General features: G+C 44.8%; 1 protein-coding gene across 1 annotated transcript in view; it reads right to left on the bottom strand.

Annotated features, from left to right (window-relative positions):
- The window catches only part of FAM131B (family with sequence similarity 131 member B), a 64,246-nt gene extending 54,274 nt beyond the window's left edge, over positions 1-9,972 (bottom strand). Inside the window, exon 1 of the mRNA XM_061626387.1 lies at positions 9,858-9,972. Coding sequence (XP_061482371.1) covers positions 9,858-9,885 — 28 coding nt within the window. The 5' untranslated portion in view covers positions 9,886-9,972. The remainder of the gene's footprint in view (positions 1-9,857) is intronic.
- Between the last annotated feature and the right edge of the window lie 8,552 nt (positions 9,973-18,524).

Below are 18,524 nucleotides of genomic sequence, written 5' to 3'. Positions count from 1 at the left end.
CGGACAAAAAATGCAGACTGTCACAGACTAACTGTGTAATTCTAAGCATGTCTACTCAGAATTATGCCTGAATTCATTTGGGCTTACTCCCAGGTATGAGGAGTGAGGATTCCAGCCTAACACAGCTAGTCTTTTATCACAATAGATCCCTCTAGATCACTGTATTTTTTGCTTCCATTTCCCCTCCTTTTTTACTGCTTGAAGACGCTTTGTGGTTTGGCACTGCCTCCCGAATCAGCTTCAATGCATTGTGGAACCATCACCACCCAGCTCTGCTCTCTTAATAATGCCAAACTTCATTAGTTCTTTCTCTTTTAGAACCTTCATCCCTCCTGCTCTGTTGCGTTTTACTGGCCCGGTTTAGATAATCATATCTCAACACATGACTCTTCCCTGCGCATGCAGCTCCTACACACTTCCCTTCACAAGAGCCATATTTAAAATAGAGAGTCTCTGATTAAACCATAGTTTCCTGTTTTTTCTGAACTGAGAAAATATGGTTAAAAGCTTCACAATAAAACAGGATCTGAAAAACAACTTCAAAATGGTTTAAAATCCTTGCTTCTTCAGAAGCCAATAACTACAGTTTCCCTGTTCATACAAATTATGATTAATTTGAGACTTCCTGGTTTGATTGGTATGCTACACAAAAGAAAGAGCAAAGGGGCTGCACGGTTTCATGCATATCTCACTTTAATAAGCCAAGATATGATTGTTCAAATGCACAGTCCTCCAATCAGACCTTCTCTAAAACACACATTTTAGGTCAAATGCCTGCAACATCCTCAGCAGCACCATGCTGTTTCCTGGAAGCAGAAAACCACACCCAAATGAATACCACATGATTCGGTACATTGATTATGACAAAGAGCAGCAAAATACTTAGCATTTACACTGTATTGTGAGTGCTTTACATGCCTTATCTCAGTAATATTTTCTTGAAAGATAGTTTGTCTACCATGGTTCATCTTCCCCTGTAATCTGCAGCTGTTGGAGAACATTGGTGGGTTCTGCAGTGCCAACAGTGAGGGCCAACAGACCTGGGCAGTGCTTCATCTGAACTGACTGACACCCTACAATAATCCCACAAACTTCTACAATACACGGAATTCCATGCTGAACTGCTGGGAGTCCATCCTAAAGCTGGGAGTCAAAGGGTCTTTTGGTGTTCTGAATAAAGAGATACTGGTTGTGTTCAGATGCCACACTAAACTGTGGCTTAACAATACATGAACAAGCCTACACTACTCCCTCCCCTCTCTTCATCCTGCATCACTGCGAGAAGGAGTTTGGAAGAGTTAACTTCCACTTTTGGTTAACCACTGCCCGTCATGTCATCCAAACTGACAAACTGTAATTAACATTAACTATGGATAGCATCCTGGCTTCTGCCCAAAAAAAACAACAGGCACACTTTCTTGTAAGTAAGGAAGTAAACATTTATTATTGGAGACTAAGAGTACCAGCTCAGCATCATGGAAAGAGCAGAATATAGTCCAGGAGTTCTTCCAAGGCAAAGGGGTAGCAACAATATGTCCAGCTCAGAATTAAGGCCAAGGTTCAGGTATCCAAGATCATTAACAAGGATTTGAAAACTTCATGGGAGCTGTGAAGTTGTTTGCCCACCTCCCTTTTAAGGAAATGCAGAGAATTCCCGGCCTGAAGATGGGCACCCCACCTAGGGAAACAAATCTCCTTCCTCTTGATGAAATACCTCTCCCTAGGAGACCTGCCTTCTCATCCTGCGATGAGGAAACAGCATCCACAGTCTCTAATAGTCAGCAGGTGAGGGAGAGGCAGCCTCTGGGACCCCTACCTCAGTAGATCCAGGCACATCTGGAGGTGGGGGGGTGTCAACAGGGCTCTGCTCCATTGCCTGATCCCCCCTTCCTCCCCTACAGAGTCTTCTTTCTCAAGCACCCCCCACTCCTGGTCTGAATCAGAGTACTTATCTGTACTCAGAGAGGCTCATGACAGTTTTAAAACAATCCAACTTCAAATTGTGATTTCTGAAGCTGGCTTGTTTAAATTAACTATAGTTCTAGGTCCAGATGACAGGGCAAGCTGTGGTTAACTAAAAGTGAAAGCAAAAGCATCCAAACATATCCTTTGGTCACATAGGAGGAGCAGTGCCGGTGCCAGGCTATTTCGCGCCCGAGGCAAGGCTAACTACTTGCGCCTCCCCCCAAAAATTGCCAACTTCAATTTTCAAAAACAGATGTCTTGTAGAAAAAATGAAAAGCACAAAACTTGAAACTGCTCAATTTATTTCAGTTGCATTTTTTCCAAGGGTTAAAAAACTAATCTGTATAAAACTGTGCCCCTCAAAGGTCAGTACTGTGCCCCTCTGAGGTCTGCGCCCTAGGCGGCTGCCTAGTTGGCCTAATGATAGCACTGGCCCTGAGGAGGTGTGTGTGACCCCAGGAAGCTGCTAGGCTTATTCAGGTGTTCAGTGACATCTGAACACAGCTATTGCCTCTATGCCCAGGAACTGCAGGCCCTCCTCAGTACCAGACTAACCAAATGCTTGCTGTAAGGATTGCTTAAGATAGAACCATGCATATTGCTAGTTCATAATGAATCTTCAGCAGCTGATGTTTATTTCCATCTTTTAACTGATCTCACAATTTCAAGAAAGCAGACAGGCTTCCAGTGTTGATAGAGAGCCGAAACCATCTGTGACTCAGCCCAAGAGAAAATATTATTTTCTGTGTCCTCAATCTGCACATGGTCAAAAAAAAAAAGAGTCTGACCCAGCAGACCCATGAGTGCCTGGGAGACAGAATAGGAAGATTTAACTGACAGTTAAAAACCCTGGCTCTATTTCTTATAAGCAAGGACAGAAGAACCAGTTATATGCAGACTGCCGAAGATCAAATAGCAGATACTCCTTGAATCTGGTGATTCATTACTCCAAGCAATGCATTGCATAATCTTTTCTTCATAGTGAGCTCAAGTTTCCCATTTCATTTCTCTGTGTGTGGGGAAGGGGAGACATGATGTGTCAGTAATGTAGCATCTTTTAATGTAGTGGAGACCCACACAATTTGCGGCCTACTGAGTTACACAAATACCGGACCATGTATGGTAGCACAAAAAGGGATCAATTGCCTCCTACAAAGCTATTTCTAAATAACTTTAAAAACCATTTTCATCAGTAGATTGCCAATCTCATAAACAAAGGGAGTACAAGATGCACTTTGATTAATATCCCTAAGCAAACTTCAATGGTTTGTATTCAAAGATGGAGCTGGAGGCAGTTCCTCTCATTTAGGGGGCTCACTGAGGTCCTCCTGCCTTCGATACCTCTGTCCCCTCCTTTACTGAAAATTAGCTCCAGATGATTAGGAGATCTTTCTGAGCAGCTGTTTTAGTGACATAAATAATGTGGCGGTGAGGAAACGGTAGCTCACCCTGTCTGACTGGAAGTACCTTCTCTGTGTGGGCAGCAGGATCTTTAGGTCCAAGCCTATATTGGATGGATGGATTGCCTTCAAGTCGATTCCAACTTATGGTGACCCTACGAATAGGGTTTTCATGGTAAGCAGTAATCAGAGGTGGTTTACCATTGCCTTCCTCTGAGGCTGAAAGGCAGTGACAGGCCCAAGGTCACCCAGTAAGCTTTATGGCTGTGTGGGGATTTGAACCCTAGTCTCCCAGGTCTTAGTCCAACACTCTAACCATTATGACACACTGGCTCTCAAGCCTATATTACCTGAACAAAATACAGAATTTGTATAAGTAGTATTATGAGAGACATTTTACAAAATATTTGAAGTATATCGTATCTTATTGGAAGAGGAAACCAAGTGGTATAAATCATAAATGTTTAGATAAAATAGAGACCCGAAATATTTCAAATACTTAGCACTTTTTATTCACTTGTATGCACCAGTATTAGGAGAAACTGCTATAAATGAATCCAGTGGCATCTGAAAAAATGGAACTAAGATTTATAATGTGACTGATGGCAGATGATGGTTCAACAAACAAAGGTGATTTTTACACATGGTAAATTAATGTACATGAGACCTTCAAATTACAGCTAATAACCTACAGTGTGCCTTCTTAACAATGTTACAGGTAACTAGCTATACAGCAGCATTTCTCAATAAAAATTCTCATAGTTTCTTATGCATGTTAATTGTTGCCACACACGAAGTACTGAAAAGCACAAAGCTGAAAAAATGAAATGGCTTAGAAAGGCAATTAAACTCTTAACATGTTATGTATGTTTACTCAATTCAGTGGGACTTATTCCCAAATTCCACCGAATTGCAACTTCAGTTAAATTAATAGCATAGCAAGGTTCTATTGTACCATATCAGCACTTGAAGCCTGCAGATCTGTTGCTCATTATTTAGCAAGTGCCCTCTCCATTCCTAAAACTAACCTTGAGTTTATGAACTAGTTACGAGAATTCTTTGTTTTCTTCTCTCTTTTTATTTTTATAACAATGTTTTCATATTTATTTCTGTGCTATGTTAACCAACATTTTATTTTATGTTTTTGCTTATTTTATTCTGTTGCTTTTATTTAAAAATCTAACAAAAATAAAAAGTGATTTTGGCTGTAATCCTATGCAGACTTACCTGAACGCAACAAGACTTGCTTTGAAGCATGCATAGGATTGCAGCACCTGGTAGTACCTTATCTTACAAAGATTTTTACCCTCTATGAAATTGGCAGTCCTGGTGATAATCAGTTCTACCATCCTTCTTACATTACAGAGCCCTTGTGTTTTCCAGCTGATGAGACTCTCCCTAGAGACTCCAATGACAAGAACCACACACCCACGGCAAGCTCTGAATCATACCCCATCTTTCTAGGAGATGTGTTCACGTTGCTTAAAGGCTGTTAAATCCTATTTAGCTTGGCATTTTAAAAAAGCATCCATGAGCAGGTTTATCCTACCCCCAAGAGCTGAGAATCCTTCATAAAGGCAGGTTGAAGACGGCAAGTGCTTTACAATGCTTCATGTACTCAGATTCAATAATTTTATGTATTCATTTGGAAGGGAGAGGGAAGAGACTGTATAGGTATATGTGTAAATGCAAACTGCAGTCAGTCATCAATAGTACAAACATAAACAACCTTAGTCAATTAAAAAAGCCAATGCACTTGGGAGTATTATCATCTTCAAACTGCAGGCAGAGAGGGTAAACTCATGACAGAGGTGAGATTTTAAATAGGGATTTCCCCACTACCATCACCAATAAGCAGAGTTGCTTTGTTCTACACAAATTCAGCAACCGAGCCCTTACGATAAACGCAAACACTTTATCCTTACAATACTCTTTGCTTCTGGCATTTGGTCCTAATTTGTCTTAAAGTATCTAAATAGGAAATTATGAGCAGTTCAGTAAAATGCTGGCCAACTAAGAGTGGGTGTCACTGGGGATGGTGTTTGTTATTTTAGGAGAATGCGTGGGTGATATGGAAAGGAAGATTATCAGATACTTTGGATTCGCATACAAGTTTAGTTTAGATTAATGGATGATAATAATGATAATAAATATACTTGATTATGTTCTGAAATGTTCTAAGGAAAAGGTCTGAGTGCTCTTCAGCAGGACAAGAAGTGTCTTGAGCCAGAGACAAACAAGATTTTGGAGAGCTGAAGGGAGCATGGTCATAGTTCAAATGATGAGGAACCTTTTTTCTTCAGGAACCTCATTTCCTCTGGGGTAAGATTTTTGGGGCTGCATGCTGGTGGTGGTGAGTGGAGCCAAAACCAAAAGTTATTGGGGCCAGAGCAACAGGGAGCCAGGCACATGCTTTACTCTATCTGACACTGCCTTTTCTTTCTCTATATATGAATTACATTATTAATAATAATTATTATTTATTAAATTTCTACCCCATCCTTCCTGCCAGTAGGAGCCCAAGGTGGCAAGCAAGAGACAAACCACTACAAACTTCTTAAAGCATCTTAAAAACAAAACATCTTAAAAGTATCTTTTAAAAAACCATTAAAAACATCTTAAAAAGCAATTCCAAAGCAGATGCAGACAGGGTTAAGGTCTCTACTTAAATGGCTTGTTGAAAGAGGAAGATCTTCATAGGCTCTGAAAAGATAACCGGGATAGTGCCTGTCTAATATTTAAGGAGAGGGAATTCCAAAGGGTAGGTGCCACAAGATTAAAGATCTGCTTCCTATGTTGTGCAGAACTGACCTCCTGACAATATGTTATTTGCAGGAGGCCCTCACCTGCAGAATGCAGTGATCGACTGGATATTTAAGGGGTAAAACAATGTTTCAGGTATCCTGGTCCCAAGCTGTATATGGCTTTGTACACCAAAACCAGCACCTTGAACTTGGCCCAGCAGCTAATGGGCAGCCAGTACAATTCTTTCAGTAGTGGGGTAACATGTTGGCAATACCCTGCCCCAGTGAGCAGTCGAGCCACCGCATTTTGCACCAGCTGCAGCTTCCGGACCAACCTCAGGGGCAGCCCCATATAGAGCGCATTACAGTAACCCAGCCTGGAGTTTACCAGTGTATGGACAGTGGTGGTCAGGCTATCCCAGTCTAGAAACAGTCATAGTTGTCTTTCTAACTGAAGCTGGTAAAAAGCACTCCTAGGCACTGAAGTCATCTTGGACTCTAGTGACAAAGATGGATTCAGGAGCATCCCCAGACTGTGAATCTGCTCTTTCAGAGAGAGTACAACCCCATCCGAAGCAGGAAATTGACCAATTATCCGGACTCAGGAACCATCTACCAACAGCACCTCAACATTGCTCGGATTCAGACAATTTATTGCCAGATGAAACTGGCACTGGTCCAGCGCCTGCACAGTCTCTCCTGATTCAGATGTTACAGAGAAATAGAGCTGGATATCAGCATACTGCTGACACTTTGTTCCAAATCTCCTGATGACCGCTCCCAATGGCTTCATATAGATGTTAAACATTACTGGAGACAAGATGGTACCCTGTGGCACCCCACAGCACAACTGCCAGGGAGCCAAAAGACAATCACCCAAATGCTATTCTCTGAAATCAAACCGCAGATAGGATTGGAACCACTATAAAACAGTGCCTCCAATACCATCTCACCAAGTTGGCTCAGAAGGATACCATGGTCAATAGTATCAAAAGCTGCTGAGATATCAAGTAAGAATAACAGGGTCACATTCCCCCTATCCTTTTCCTGATAAAGATTATCAGCCCCAGCTATTGTGGGGCTTCTAAACCCTGTCATGGGAAAAGTAGTGTATAGGGGAAAGGGTTAAGGTTGTAATCCTATACACTCCTGGAAAAAGCTCCACTGAACTCAAATGAGTCTTACTTCGTGCAAGCATCCCTCCCTATCAATTCTCTGCTGCAAGTCACCCTCTCTTTCACAAATAGTTTTGATTAGAAGCAGCAGACAGTTGGCTTGAATACATGTTTGCTCTTAGTGTGCTGCACCGAACCCTAAGACAACTGTAAGAGTAACACACTTATTACAGCATCTGTTTTTGCAAAAGACACTGCTTCATCAAGTGCACGGGCACCTGATCAAGGAGATCACAACATGCTAATAAGCAAGATTCTTGCTTGATGGCGGAACAAAATTAAGTCCAAAATATTCATGTCCCTAAAGCTCAATGTTTTGTTATTTGGCATCAAATCCATACATTTAACACTATAACATTCATTTTACAAAATATTAAAATTTTAGAATTAGAGTAAGTGAAAGCATTTGACTGACTGAGGTAAAAAATACAGGTGTACACCCTCAAAGTTGTGAGATCTCATTTCTGAGGAAGGGCGTAGTACAATATTGGCACAGCCCAATGAGCAACGCTGGAGGAAAGTTCCAACATTAGATAAACATATAGGATGCAACTTGTATTTCAATGAATTCCAGAGCAAAACTCCAACTAATTTCTAGGATTGTAACCTCAGTATGTGGCACGACATACTGTATGCTGTTGAAGCTCTGTGGTGGAGCATCTGCTTCACAAGCAGAAGGTCCCATGTTCAATCTCTGGCATCTCCAGGTAGAACTGGAAAAGACTCTTCTGAAATCCTGGACAGCTGCTGTCAGTCAATAGGCAACACTGAGCTAAATGGACTAATGATCCAACTCATTATAATGCATTTACAGAAAAAAGTTCTCAGGTCTCTCGTGTCACTGTCCATATTAATGACCAGTTCACCAACAGGTAGTGCATCTTTTAAACAGATGCTGTGAATCAGGGGAAGCGTGGCTTCCTTAGCATCCAAATGAAACGCTACTCTAACTTGACATCTAGTTCAAGAAAATGCCGATTCCCTGTGGATGGCTGCTCTGCTTTCTAAAGTGTAAATACTGGGAGGGGAGGTATTGGCTACCAGGAAGGATGAGCAGCAGTCAGTCAAGATAGATTCATATCCCTGCCAAGCCACAAAGTTCACTGGGTGGACAATAGCCACTCACTGTCGCTAGCAGTGTTATCCTTAGCATATTTATTTGGAAATAACAGAGTTGATGCAACTTAATTCCTACTAAGTGGGATTACAATTGCAGCCTCTGTCTAATTTATTCTTGTGCTGCAAAGATAAAATGGGATGTTAAGATACACTGTAATGTATCATGAGCCCCTGAGATTTGGCAGGGAAGGAATGTTAAACAAACACAAGCGAGTAATTTATTTGATGTACCAAACAAACCACAGGAGAAGGCAGCAGAGCTCATCCCAAAGCATTTCAGTGCCAGAGGCAAAAAACACAAATGGAAACACACCACCACCACTAATGGGCATGGGGGCACAATCCACTGGGAAGGTCTCCTGAGCAAGTCTGAAGTTCTGCAACTTCCTATTCATTGCACCAGGACTGGAGCAGAAATTCCTGATGGAATGTGGCACATGGGTCAAAATCTGCCTGCCTTCTACTCTATTGCCATTAAGTGGTATCCCAAATCCGCTTGCCCCCCATATGCCTTCCGCCTGGAAGGGCCTTTAGGAGGAAAGAATCTGATAAGAGTATATTCAGTTCCATTTTGCAGTTCTCTGAAAGTGTATGAGGTGCAGAGTCTCCAATCCATAAACCCGTATTAGGTGCAGGGTGGGTGGCTGTCATTAAATTCTAGAGGGAAGCGAGTAGCGGAGCACAAACGGCGGGGGGGGGTGCCCTTGCCAAGGCTCCCCTCTTGTGGGAGAGATCCAGTGGCTGTTCTCTGCTGAAGCGTGGGCAGCCACGGGGAGGGAGGGCATGAGCAGGCATCACTGCAGTGATACGGAGAATCTGATAACAATAACCCTGATGGGGAAAGAGGAGGGGAGGATATCAATTGGCAATCCAGGTGCTTGTCAGAAACTCACTCAAGACTCTCACAGGAGGGGAACAACCCTAACACAGTCTTGTGCCTTTCCTTTTTCCTTTTCTTGAGGTTGATCCATCCATCACCATGCCAATGGCACCTAGGCCAGCAAGCTACTCCTAGGGAAAGAGGGAGGCGGTGGGGCACATGCACACACTCTCTCCTTGTCAACTATCCCACAGGGGAAGCACACACCTTGCCTCCGAGAGTGCCTCCTGCTGCCAACCGCTCAGATGCTCTCCCCCGGGGGAAGAGGGTGGTGCTCACCCTGCCCCGAGAGAGGGCCAGTCCCAGAGGCAAACGTCGCGTTCCTGCCGTCGCCTCCTTCTACCCCGCATGCCTTTCTAGACAGAGATGGTCTCCCATCGAGAGGCAGACCAGGCTGGAACCTGCTTCGCTTGAACAACGCAACGGTACACTCAGCCCAAGGCCCTTTTCCGCCTCGCTTCCGAGGCGGATTGCCGCGGCGGCCAGGTTCGTGCCTGCCCAGCCCGAGAGGGAAAAGCGGCAGCTACGGCAACCTCCAGCAAGCAGCAGGAGCCGCTTCCCCGCCTCTCCTTACCTACGGTCCTGGAGCCGATGCAGCCCATTCCTCCGGCCAGCGGGGCTCCCTCCGCGAGGAGGGGGCGGCGGAGGCGGCAGGGAGCGGGAAGCGGCCGCCGCAGCCTCTGCGCATCCAAGCGGGAGGCGGGAGCGGGGCTGCGGAGCGGGGTTCCCCTCACGGCGAGTCCTCAGGGCGGCCCACCCGGGGCCGGAGAGGGCTGCTCATCGCCATGCTCGGGTGCGAGGAAGCGCGCGGCCCCCCGGGGGAAGCACACGCGAGACGCTTCCCCGTCGAGCAGCCAGACCCGCCTCCCGCCCGCTCGCTTGCTTGCTTGCTGTCTGCCTCGGCTCGGCTCGGTGCTAGAAGATGCTCACGAGGGTAGGGAGAGGAGGGAGGAGGAGAGCTGAGATTGGGTAAACAGCTCTCGAGCCGGGTGCGGCGCTGCCATTGGCTGAGCCGGAGCCGCGGCTGGAGGCAGGAGGCAGCGGGCGGGGAGCGCGCGGCAGCCAGGAGCCCCGCGCGGCGCTGCTGCTGCTGCGGGATGCTCTAGCAACCAGCCAGCCAGGCACACGCCCTGCCCGAGGCGGGGGAAGGGGAGCCGTGCTGCAAAGTGGAGCATCGGCGTTTACGCGGGAAATCAACGCAGAGCACATCTCCCCTCTTGATGGGCCATTTTGAGGCACACCATACAAAGAGACGGCGCGGAGGAAGGAGGTGGTGGCAGGCATGAGTGTTCAAGGGTGACGTCGGGGCGGGGAGAAGGGCCGTCGCCGGTTAAGGGGAGTCAGAAGAGACCGACCATATCAACTCAAATCAAAAGAAGCCCCGTCTAACTCAAGGGGACTTGCTGTCAGGTGGGTATGCGTATAGGATAGCCGGGGGAGTAGTTAAGGCTGCCATCCTATTCGGCTTGAAGCTGGGAGGAAGCCCCCATTGAACACAAGGGGACTTGTTTCCGAGGAAACGTGTGCAGGATCGCTGCAAGAGAGGAAGCCGCGCGATGAGGCCCAACGAGAGAGTAAGAGAGGCGGCGGCGGCGGCGGCGATGCGAGGTCAGCTCCAGGGCACTTTGGCCCCTTTGCCCGAGGCAGCCGGGAGAAGAGAGCTGCTTTCTGTTCAGCCGCGAAGGAAGCGTGTGCGCAGAGCCTCCTTACGTTGGCCGCTGGGAACTGCAGCGGCGCCTCGGAGCACGCACAACACCCGCAGTGGGTTGTGCACTGCTGTTGCATTGTCTCATGCGAGCGTGCGGGGGTCCTGCCGCACACACAGCGTCCGGAACCGCAAAGGAGAGCGGAGGGAGATCCAGGCAAATCGAGAGACACCGGAAGACCGATTTAAGAGATCGGAGGAGGACAGCGGGCGGAGAGATGAGCCGGGCAGCGAGGAGTGGGCGGAGATGAGCAGCGCAACCCTCCACAGTTCCACATTGTCGGTCTAGTTCAAAGGTGCCCCTCCTCCGGCGGCGGCGGCGGCTGCAGCCAATTCTTCAAAGGACGCGCAAGACGCTGGCTGACACCACACTATAGGGAGAGGATCGGGGCCTCCAGACAGAAGGAAAGCTGGGCAGAACTTTCCTATTTACAAACGCCAGAGGAGGAACAGCCCTGTTAGTGTGTTGTACCAAAAAAAAAAAAAAAGGCGAAAGAGGCTGTTTGTGGCACTTCAAAAGTCTAGCAAAGACATTGGGGCAGAAACTTTCCTGAGCCAGAACCCACTTGCCCCACATTGCCCTTTCAGAAGGTGACCAGATTCCTATCCAGAGTTGTGATTGCCCCAGACCTGACTGCATTGATGGTAATTTGAGAGAGACATCTGGTGAATGAAGGTCAACAAACCAAACATTTCTAAAGCTGAGGCCATCTGTCTGCAGAGACATCTATTATGCTTTACTAGCAGATGTGCCCATCTTTACAGCCAGCAGGTGCAGGTCCCAGGTGTTGCTGGGTGTCCAGGTGGGAGATGCAGTTTATCTCTGAGTGCTGGTGCACAGGCACACCATTGCTTCCTCCATGGGTTACTTGACAGCAGGCTTTGCTCTGCTGCCAATAGTTCAACCCCCACCCCGCCCCAGTGCAGCACAGCCTTGGGGCAGGATCTTTCCCTAGCGATGGCATTGTCTAAAGACAGAGGTGGGGGGACACACACCCCAACGGTCTTGTTTCTTTTGGAATCTGTTCCTTTTATCCCATATATTGCTCCTGGTGGGAGCCACAGAAAATCAAGGCAGACATATTTGCATAGCCTCATTCAGTGTCCTTTCTTACTTAAAAATGAATGCTTGCCTCTCCATGAAATGTCTGTGGTGGCATACAAATAAAGCATAAAAGCTCTTGCTAATCTAAAGTCTGACAAAGGCATAGTTTTCACTAAGGCAGTAAACTGTGGACTGTGCCCCTTCAGAATGTTCCTCCATTCAAGACAAATCCCTCTCCATTGAAAGCTACTTACCAGGGAGAAGTGTTCTAGCTTAATTTCTTACTATACTAGTTTTCTGTGTTAAGGGATTTCTTTATTATTTTGGTTCTGAAGGTGCATTCAATCACGAGTGCCCCACGTGCAGGCTAGAGCGATACAGCCCAAAAATATGTTTAATCATATCAATGAGAACTAAGCTTAAGAGGCAGGACTGTTAAGCACTCCCTCCTCACCACCAAATCGTAAGAGGTCCAAGGGGCAGCACTGAAGAGTTTCATTTCATTTGGATGACAGAGCATTAGAGAAGTTGGTGTCTTTGTAAGGTTCCTTTTATTTATTTATTTTATTTTATTTGTTGAGTTTCTATACTGCCCGACTAGCATAGCTCTCTGAGCGGTGTACAACAGAGAAATATAAATATACACAATAAACACAATAAATATACACAATAAAATCCGATAAATCAGTGCAAGGGACATGTATATAAAAATCCACAAATCTAAGATCAATTACAACATATTTAAAACTAAAATACTAAAATGCCTGAGAAAAGAGGAAGGTTTTAACTTGGCGCCGAAAAGATAACAACGTCGGCGCCAAGCACACCTCATCGGGAAGACTATTCCACAGTTCGGGGGCCACCACTGAGAAGGCCCTAGTTCTTGATATCGTCCTCCGAGCTTCCCTATGAGTTGGAACTCGGAGGAGGGCCTTCGATGTTGAACGTAGTGTACGGGCAGGCTCATATCGGGAGAGGCGTTCCAGCAGGTATTGCGGTCCCGTACAAATAGTGCCTATTAGAAGCAAGCAGGCACCTAACGACAGGTAGCAAAACTGAAACTCCTGCATCAGACTCCCAGAGAGCCACTGTTTCATCAATTCACCCACCCTCCCATGCTGGAGTAAAGGTTTTGCTTACTCCGTCTGAAAACTCTTCTTTCTCTCTCTGCCTCCAAATTCATACTACAAAATTGGCATCAAATTGTTTCTCTGCCACTCTGTCTGGCTGGAAGGTGTTACACAGAGGCAAGAGTAGGGTGTGCCTAACCTGTGGTCTTCAAATGTTGCTGGACTACATCATCCATCCATGATCATTGGCCATTCTGACTGAGGCTGATGGGAGTTGGAGTCAACTAGAGGCCAACAGATTAGCCACTCCTGGGCTAGAGAGTGATTCCAGGACATAAGGAAAGGATCTGCAGTTGTTAAAGGGTATTCCATTTCTTTTCTTAAAGATCAATAAAGAAAAAGAAGGAAGGCACCAATAACAATAACAAAAATATGTTGTCCACTGTGTGGTCGTCTTTCAATTTCCTTTTGTTAAACCCATCAGTTTCCCATTCACAGTGACAGGCCTAGAATCAAGAAGACCAAACTTTGCTATGCTATAGTGGAACATGATAATGTTCTGGAAATGAAGTAACAAATGGCATCCCTGCAGTAAATTTCTCAACAGCATTTCACTTATTTCATGTCCAAGTTAGATGTGTTCATTCTATGCACATGATCTCTTAAATGCTGTATGGCTTTTGTACGCAGCTGTCACTGACCACAGGTGTCCATGCAATAGGTAAAGGCGGATGGGTAGCTCAGTAGCAGAACACATGCTTTGCATGCAGAAAATCTCAGGCTCAATCCCCAGCATCTCCAAACAAGAAGCCTGAGATCTTGGTGAGCTGCTGCCAGTCAGGATAGACGGTGTAGGCTAGATGGACCAATGGTACATCAGTGTTCCTATGACATAACAGGTAAGATCCAGAGTCTTGCTGTATCAGACCAAAGGTCCATCTAGTCCAGCATCCTGTGCTTACAGTAGCCATCCATATGCCAATGGGGAGCCTGCAAACAGAATAGGAGTACAACTGCCCTCTCTCCACTTGTACCAGCACCTGGTATTCAGATGTGTATTGTCTCTCACAGGAATTGGTATACAGCCATTATGATAAGTGCAGGATACCCTTTCTCTCCTGCACAGAGACAGTCTTAACATTGGACCACAGTTCCAACTGATGTAACCTTGTGAAGCTGCCTGATCATTGGCCCATCTAGCCAACTCCAGCCACTGCTCCATTGTCTACCCTGACCAATGGCAGCAGCTCTCAGAGGTTGCAGGCAGAGGCGTTGTCCAGTCCTGCTATGTGAGATCCAGCATCATCATCATTAAGATTTGATGATGCTTGTTATCTTTTTTCTTTTGTTTTATGCTATACATATGTTCATCCTCTGTGACCCGAGTTGGGATTGCTGTTGTTTGTTTATGTTGTTGTTTTGTTATTATACATAAAATAAAAATATTTATAAATAAAAAAACCAAAAAAATCATCAGTAAGATTTGTTAGTCGCTTAATACCCAAAGGCCCCCAAGCAACTTACACAATGTTAAAACAAAATACACACTATAAAAACAACAACAAAACAATAGCATCCTCATGCAACCACAGGAAGGTTTGGCAGCATTTTAAAACAAAACATTTCAATCTGTCAAATGCCTTGGAGAAAAAGTACGCCTTTTCCTGGCACCAAAAAGATGTCAATGAAGGTGCCAGGCAGACTTCACTAGGGAGCATATTCCACAGATAGGGAGCCACATAAAAAGCATGTGCACTATAACTGAGCTATGATCTGGAAACAAAGCCCTATGAGGAGAGACTGAAAGAACTGGGCATGTTTAGCCTGGAGAAGAGAAGACTGAGGGGAAATATGAAAGCACTCTTCAAGTACATGAAAGGTTGTCACACACAGGAGGGCCGGGATCTCTTCTCAGTCGTCCCAGAATGCAGGACACGGAATAATGGGCTCAAGTTGCAGGAAGTCAGATTTCGACTGGACATCAGGAAAAACTTCTAAACTGTTAGAGCCATAAGACAATGGAATCAATTACCTAGAGAGGTACTGGGGTCTCCGACACTGGAGGCATTCAAGAGGCAGCTGGACAGCCATCTGTCGGGAATGCTTTGATTTGGATTCCTGCATTGTGTAGGGGGTTGGACTTGATGGCCTTATAGGCCCCTTCCAACTCTACTATTCTATGATCTTCCCCCTATGTTTGAGCCAGTTCAGAATTTACCTGAAGCTTCGTGCATAGGCTGCGGAGTTCAAATTATGCCTGACTTTTGACTTCTGCTCCAAAGAGAATTGAGCACTGTTGTGTAAACTCTTTGTCTAGCATATTGTCAACTTATTTTTACTTCTCTGCTTATGAGACATTCAGCCTAAATAATGCTGATGTGTGTGCAAGGTCTGTGTTAGAAGTTCAGTTCAACCTTTCTTGTGCTTTACTATGAGAGTAGGTTGTTCCTCTTGGGGACTGTCTCAAACATGACATCTTCCTACATTGTTGTAAAGAGGGAAAAGGGCATGAGTGTATATTCATCAGATTGCTGCAAGATTTTGTCACAGATACATATTGTGGAGATTTCCCAGCTGTCTTGATGTCAAAGCAAGGCTACAACATCTGCCATCACCACCTCCCAATTCACCCTGATTCCTGAGCAGGAGGAATTCTAGAAGCTGCAGGTTAATTTTCAACCCACAAGGGGCCAATTACCAGCCAGCTCCCCAATCACCAGTGAGTGAATTCAGGCTCTTTCCTTCTTACCGTCTCGTTGTCTAAACATGTAGCATGAAAATACAGTCTGACATGCAAGGGAAACATCCTTGAGTTTTCAGAAATATAAAGTCAAACCCCAAATTCCAAATTACAAAGTTTTATTGAGATTAGGGGTCGAAATATTTAGAGACTAAAATAGTTTGTTTCCTTTGTTCCTTCCTTTTTTATACACCTAAGTTACAGTATTTTACAAGGAAATTCGGTGTGAGGGGTAAGGGTCTACCATCTGATACTTGATAAATTTTCAGGGGGGAATACTGATCCCCATTTTTAACCCTGTAGATTTAAGGAAAGGGATGCAGATTCTCCTATCAGGTATAGCCTTGTGGGTTGTGTACCTCTAGGGGCAGAGTTTGGCACTTGGGACATGTTTATGTCCAACACATGCACAGATAGACGGGCTATTGGCACCTTTTATTGGCAACTCAGGAAGGGGAAAGTAAAAGGTGAGAACTGGGAGAGATTAGTAACAGAAGGGTGGGGTGGGGATGTTCCTGCCTGTGTGGAGGGAGGATGCTTGAAGCAGAACAGGTAGATTGCCATGTAGTGGGGAAGCTAGGCCATTGTGCCAGGTACACTGGATTTTCAAAGAGACAGGAACTTTATTCTTAGGCTTTTCTCTATTCATAATTTTAGGAACCTTTGCAGGCAGTGGCTTCCAAATGTTGGGAAGCAAGGTAGAAAGTGCACCTGCACATGTTTAGCACATCGTTGTACTCACTTACCTACCCCACTACACCCATGTAGGAAAATGTCATATGCAAAGCACCTCAAAGATGATAGTGTAGCAGAAGGTTCTTCTCTTCATGTTGACTTATTAAAGGAAGGGTTTGCTCTCAGGTCTGCATCCATCTGTCCCTATATTGTTACTCTTTCCAGGCCCCTAATCCAGGATACTGTTTTATCTAAAGCCCCAATGTTATTTTACGGGCAAAGGTTACAAAATGGATAGGTTATTGCATGTTCTTGGCCACCAAGGGTAGTTAGGAGGGTGTGATCACTGCTTATGATCAAGGCACCATGGGTGCTGAATGTACTGCCCACAGTCTCAAAGCAAACCTAGATGTGATAGAGATAGCTATGTTTATTTATTCAATTGCCTGCCTTGTTCATATATGAAGTGTGTCTGTCTGGTTCTCATATAAAAAGTGGAACTGAGCTCCCTGACCCCAACCTACCTCTCTGTGACTCTGTCGTTTCAGACACTTTTCTTTCAGATCAGCTCACCTGTATCAGAGCTGGGCTGATGGGGAAAATTTGGATGACACATAATGGGGTGATAAAGTGGAAGAGTTCAGCTCTCTACAGCTGCTTCCTTCTTTTGATGTTAACAATCAAATGGTAATATTTGGTTATCTAAAGGACAGCATACCAGAAGATGCAGAGCTAAGAGCAGCAAGAAAACGTCAGAACTGGACAAGTACCATTTCTGCAGAGTGTTGGTTAGCTAAAATCTGGGACATGGCATATGATTATTTGATTGTGTTCATTATGGTCATAGACCAGCATAAAAAATACAGCATAAAAAAATACAGAAAAAAATACAGAAGTTCAACTAGACATTTTTCCATTAAAAGCTGGGATAGAGTACTTAGAACAAATTCACTTTAAAACCAGTACCAGATCTTGGATTATTTACTCTTTTGTCAAATTCCTTCTACAGTGTATGGCAGCAGCACAAAAGCTGGCTACCTTAGCTGATATTTGCAGCGTATGGTCAGATAGCAGAAATTCCACATAAAAAGCCTCACCCCTGCCCGGTATATTTTGTAAAATAGGAATGATTAAAACAGAACAAAGATCACGATAAAATGTGCAGTGCAATAGAACGTGACCCGACTCAGCTACCCCTTCATCACAGGGACACAGCCGCTCATCATATGGGATTTTTTTAAACCTACCATCCAAAAGTGCCGAGGGTAAAATAAACTTGGCATGTGTAACGCTTTCCTAAGCTTAGGAATGGTCAGGGTAGCTAGGTAATAAGCTGGGGCAAATGGCCTTGAGTTAAAACTAAGATCAGGATAAGGCACAGCCTGTGCTAGATGATTTTGAAAATCTGTATCTAGGATTCGTTGGAAAATACATGCTTTTGCTTTAGAATAGCCTAGAGTGAGAATGGAGGAGGTGGAGAAGCCTAAGCTTAGTAGTTTCATATTTAATAACCATTTGCATTTGGACTGAAAAGGATCAAACAGCGTAAGTGGGGCCAAGCCCACAGGAGCAAAGATCATTTTTAGCCAGAATTTTATTCTGCACGTCCAAATACGGGTCTCTATCTTAGTAACCCCGGCTTCTAATCGCACGATGGAATTGGGTACGCAACCTGGAATACCAAGAATAGATCGTAGAAATTTAGTTTGGACGGATTCCAAAGGGACATGGTTGTCACAGACACATATTTGTGACCCATAAAGCAGCTGAGCAATAACTTTAGCTGCAAAAATCTGGATTGCTGATGTAACATATTGACCCCCTTTAGAATAGAAGAGAGGAGTGCCTTCATACTTTTCTGAGCATTTACAATGGCGCTCTTTGCTTGGAGTCGCATGGCATATGTGGTACAGTTAACAAGTCAGCTAAATTGAGAAAGGGTAGACAATGAAATACTTTTATAGAAAAAATGACTTTGTTTTTCTCATATTGGAACAATAAAGCTC

This window comes from Rhineura floridana, chromosome 1 (genome assembly GCF_030035675.1).
Source record: "Rhineura floridana isolate rRhiFlo1 chromosome 1, rRhiFlo1.hap2, whole genome shotgun sequence".
NCBI lineage: Eukaryota > Metazoa > Chordata > Lepidosauria > Squamata > Rhineuridae > Rhineura > Rhineura floridana.
The sequence above is the reverse complement of the archived record's forward strand: the minus strand, read 5'-3'. Positions and strand labels throughout refer to the sequence as shown.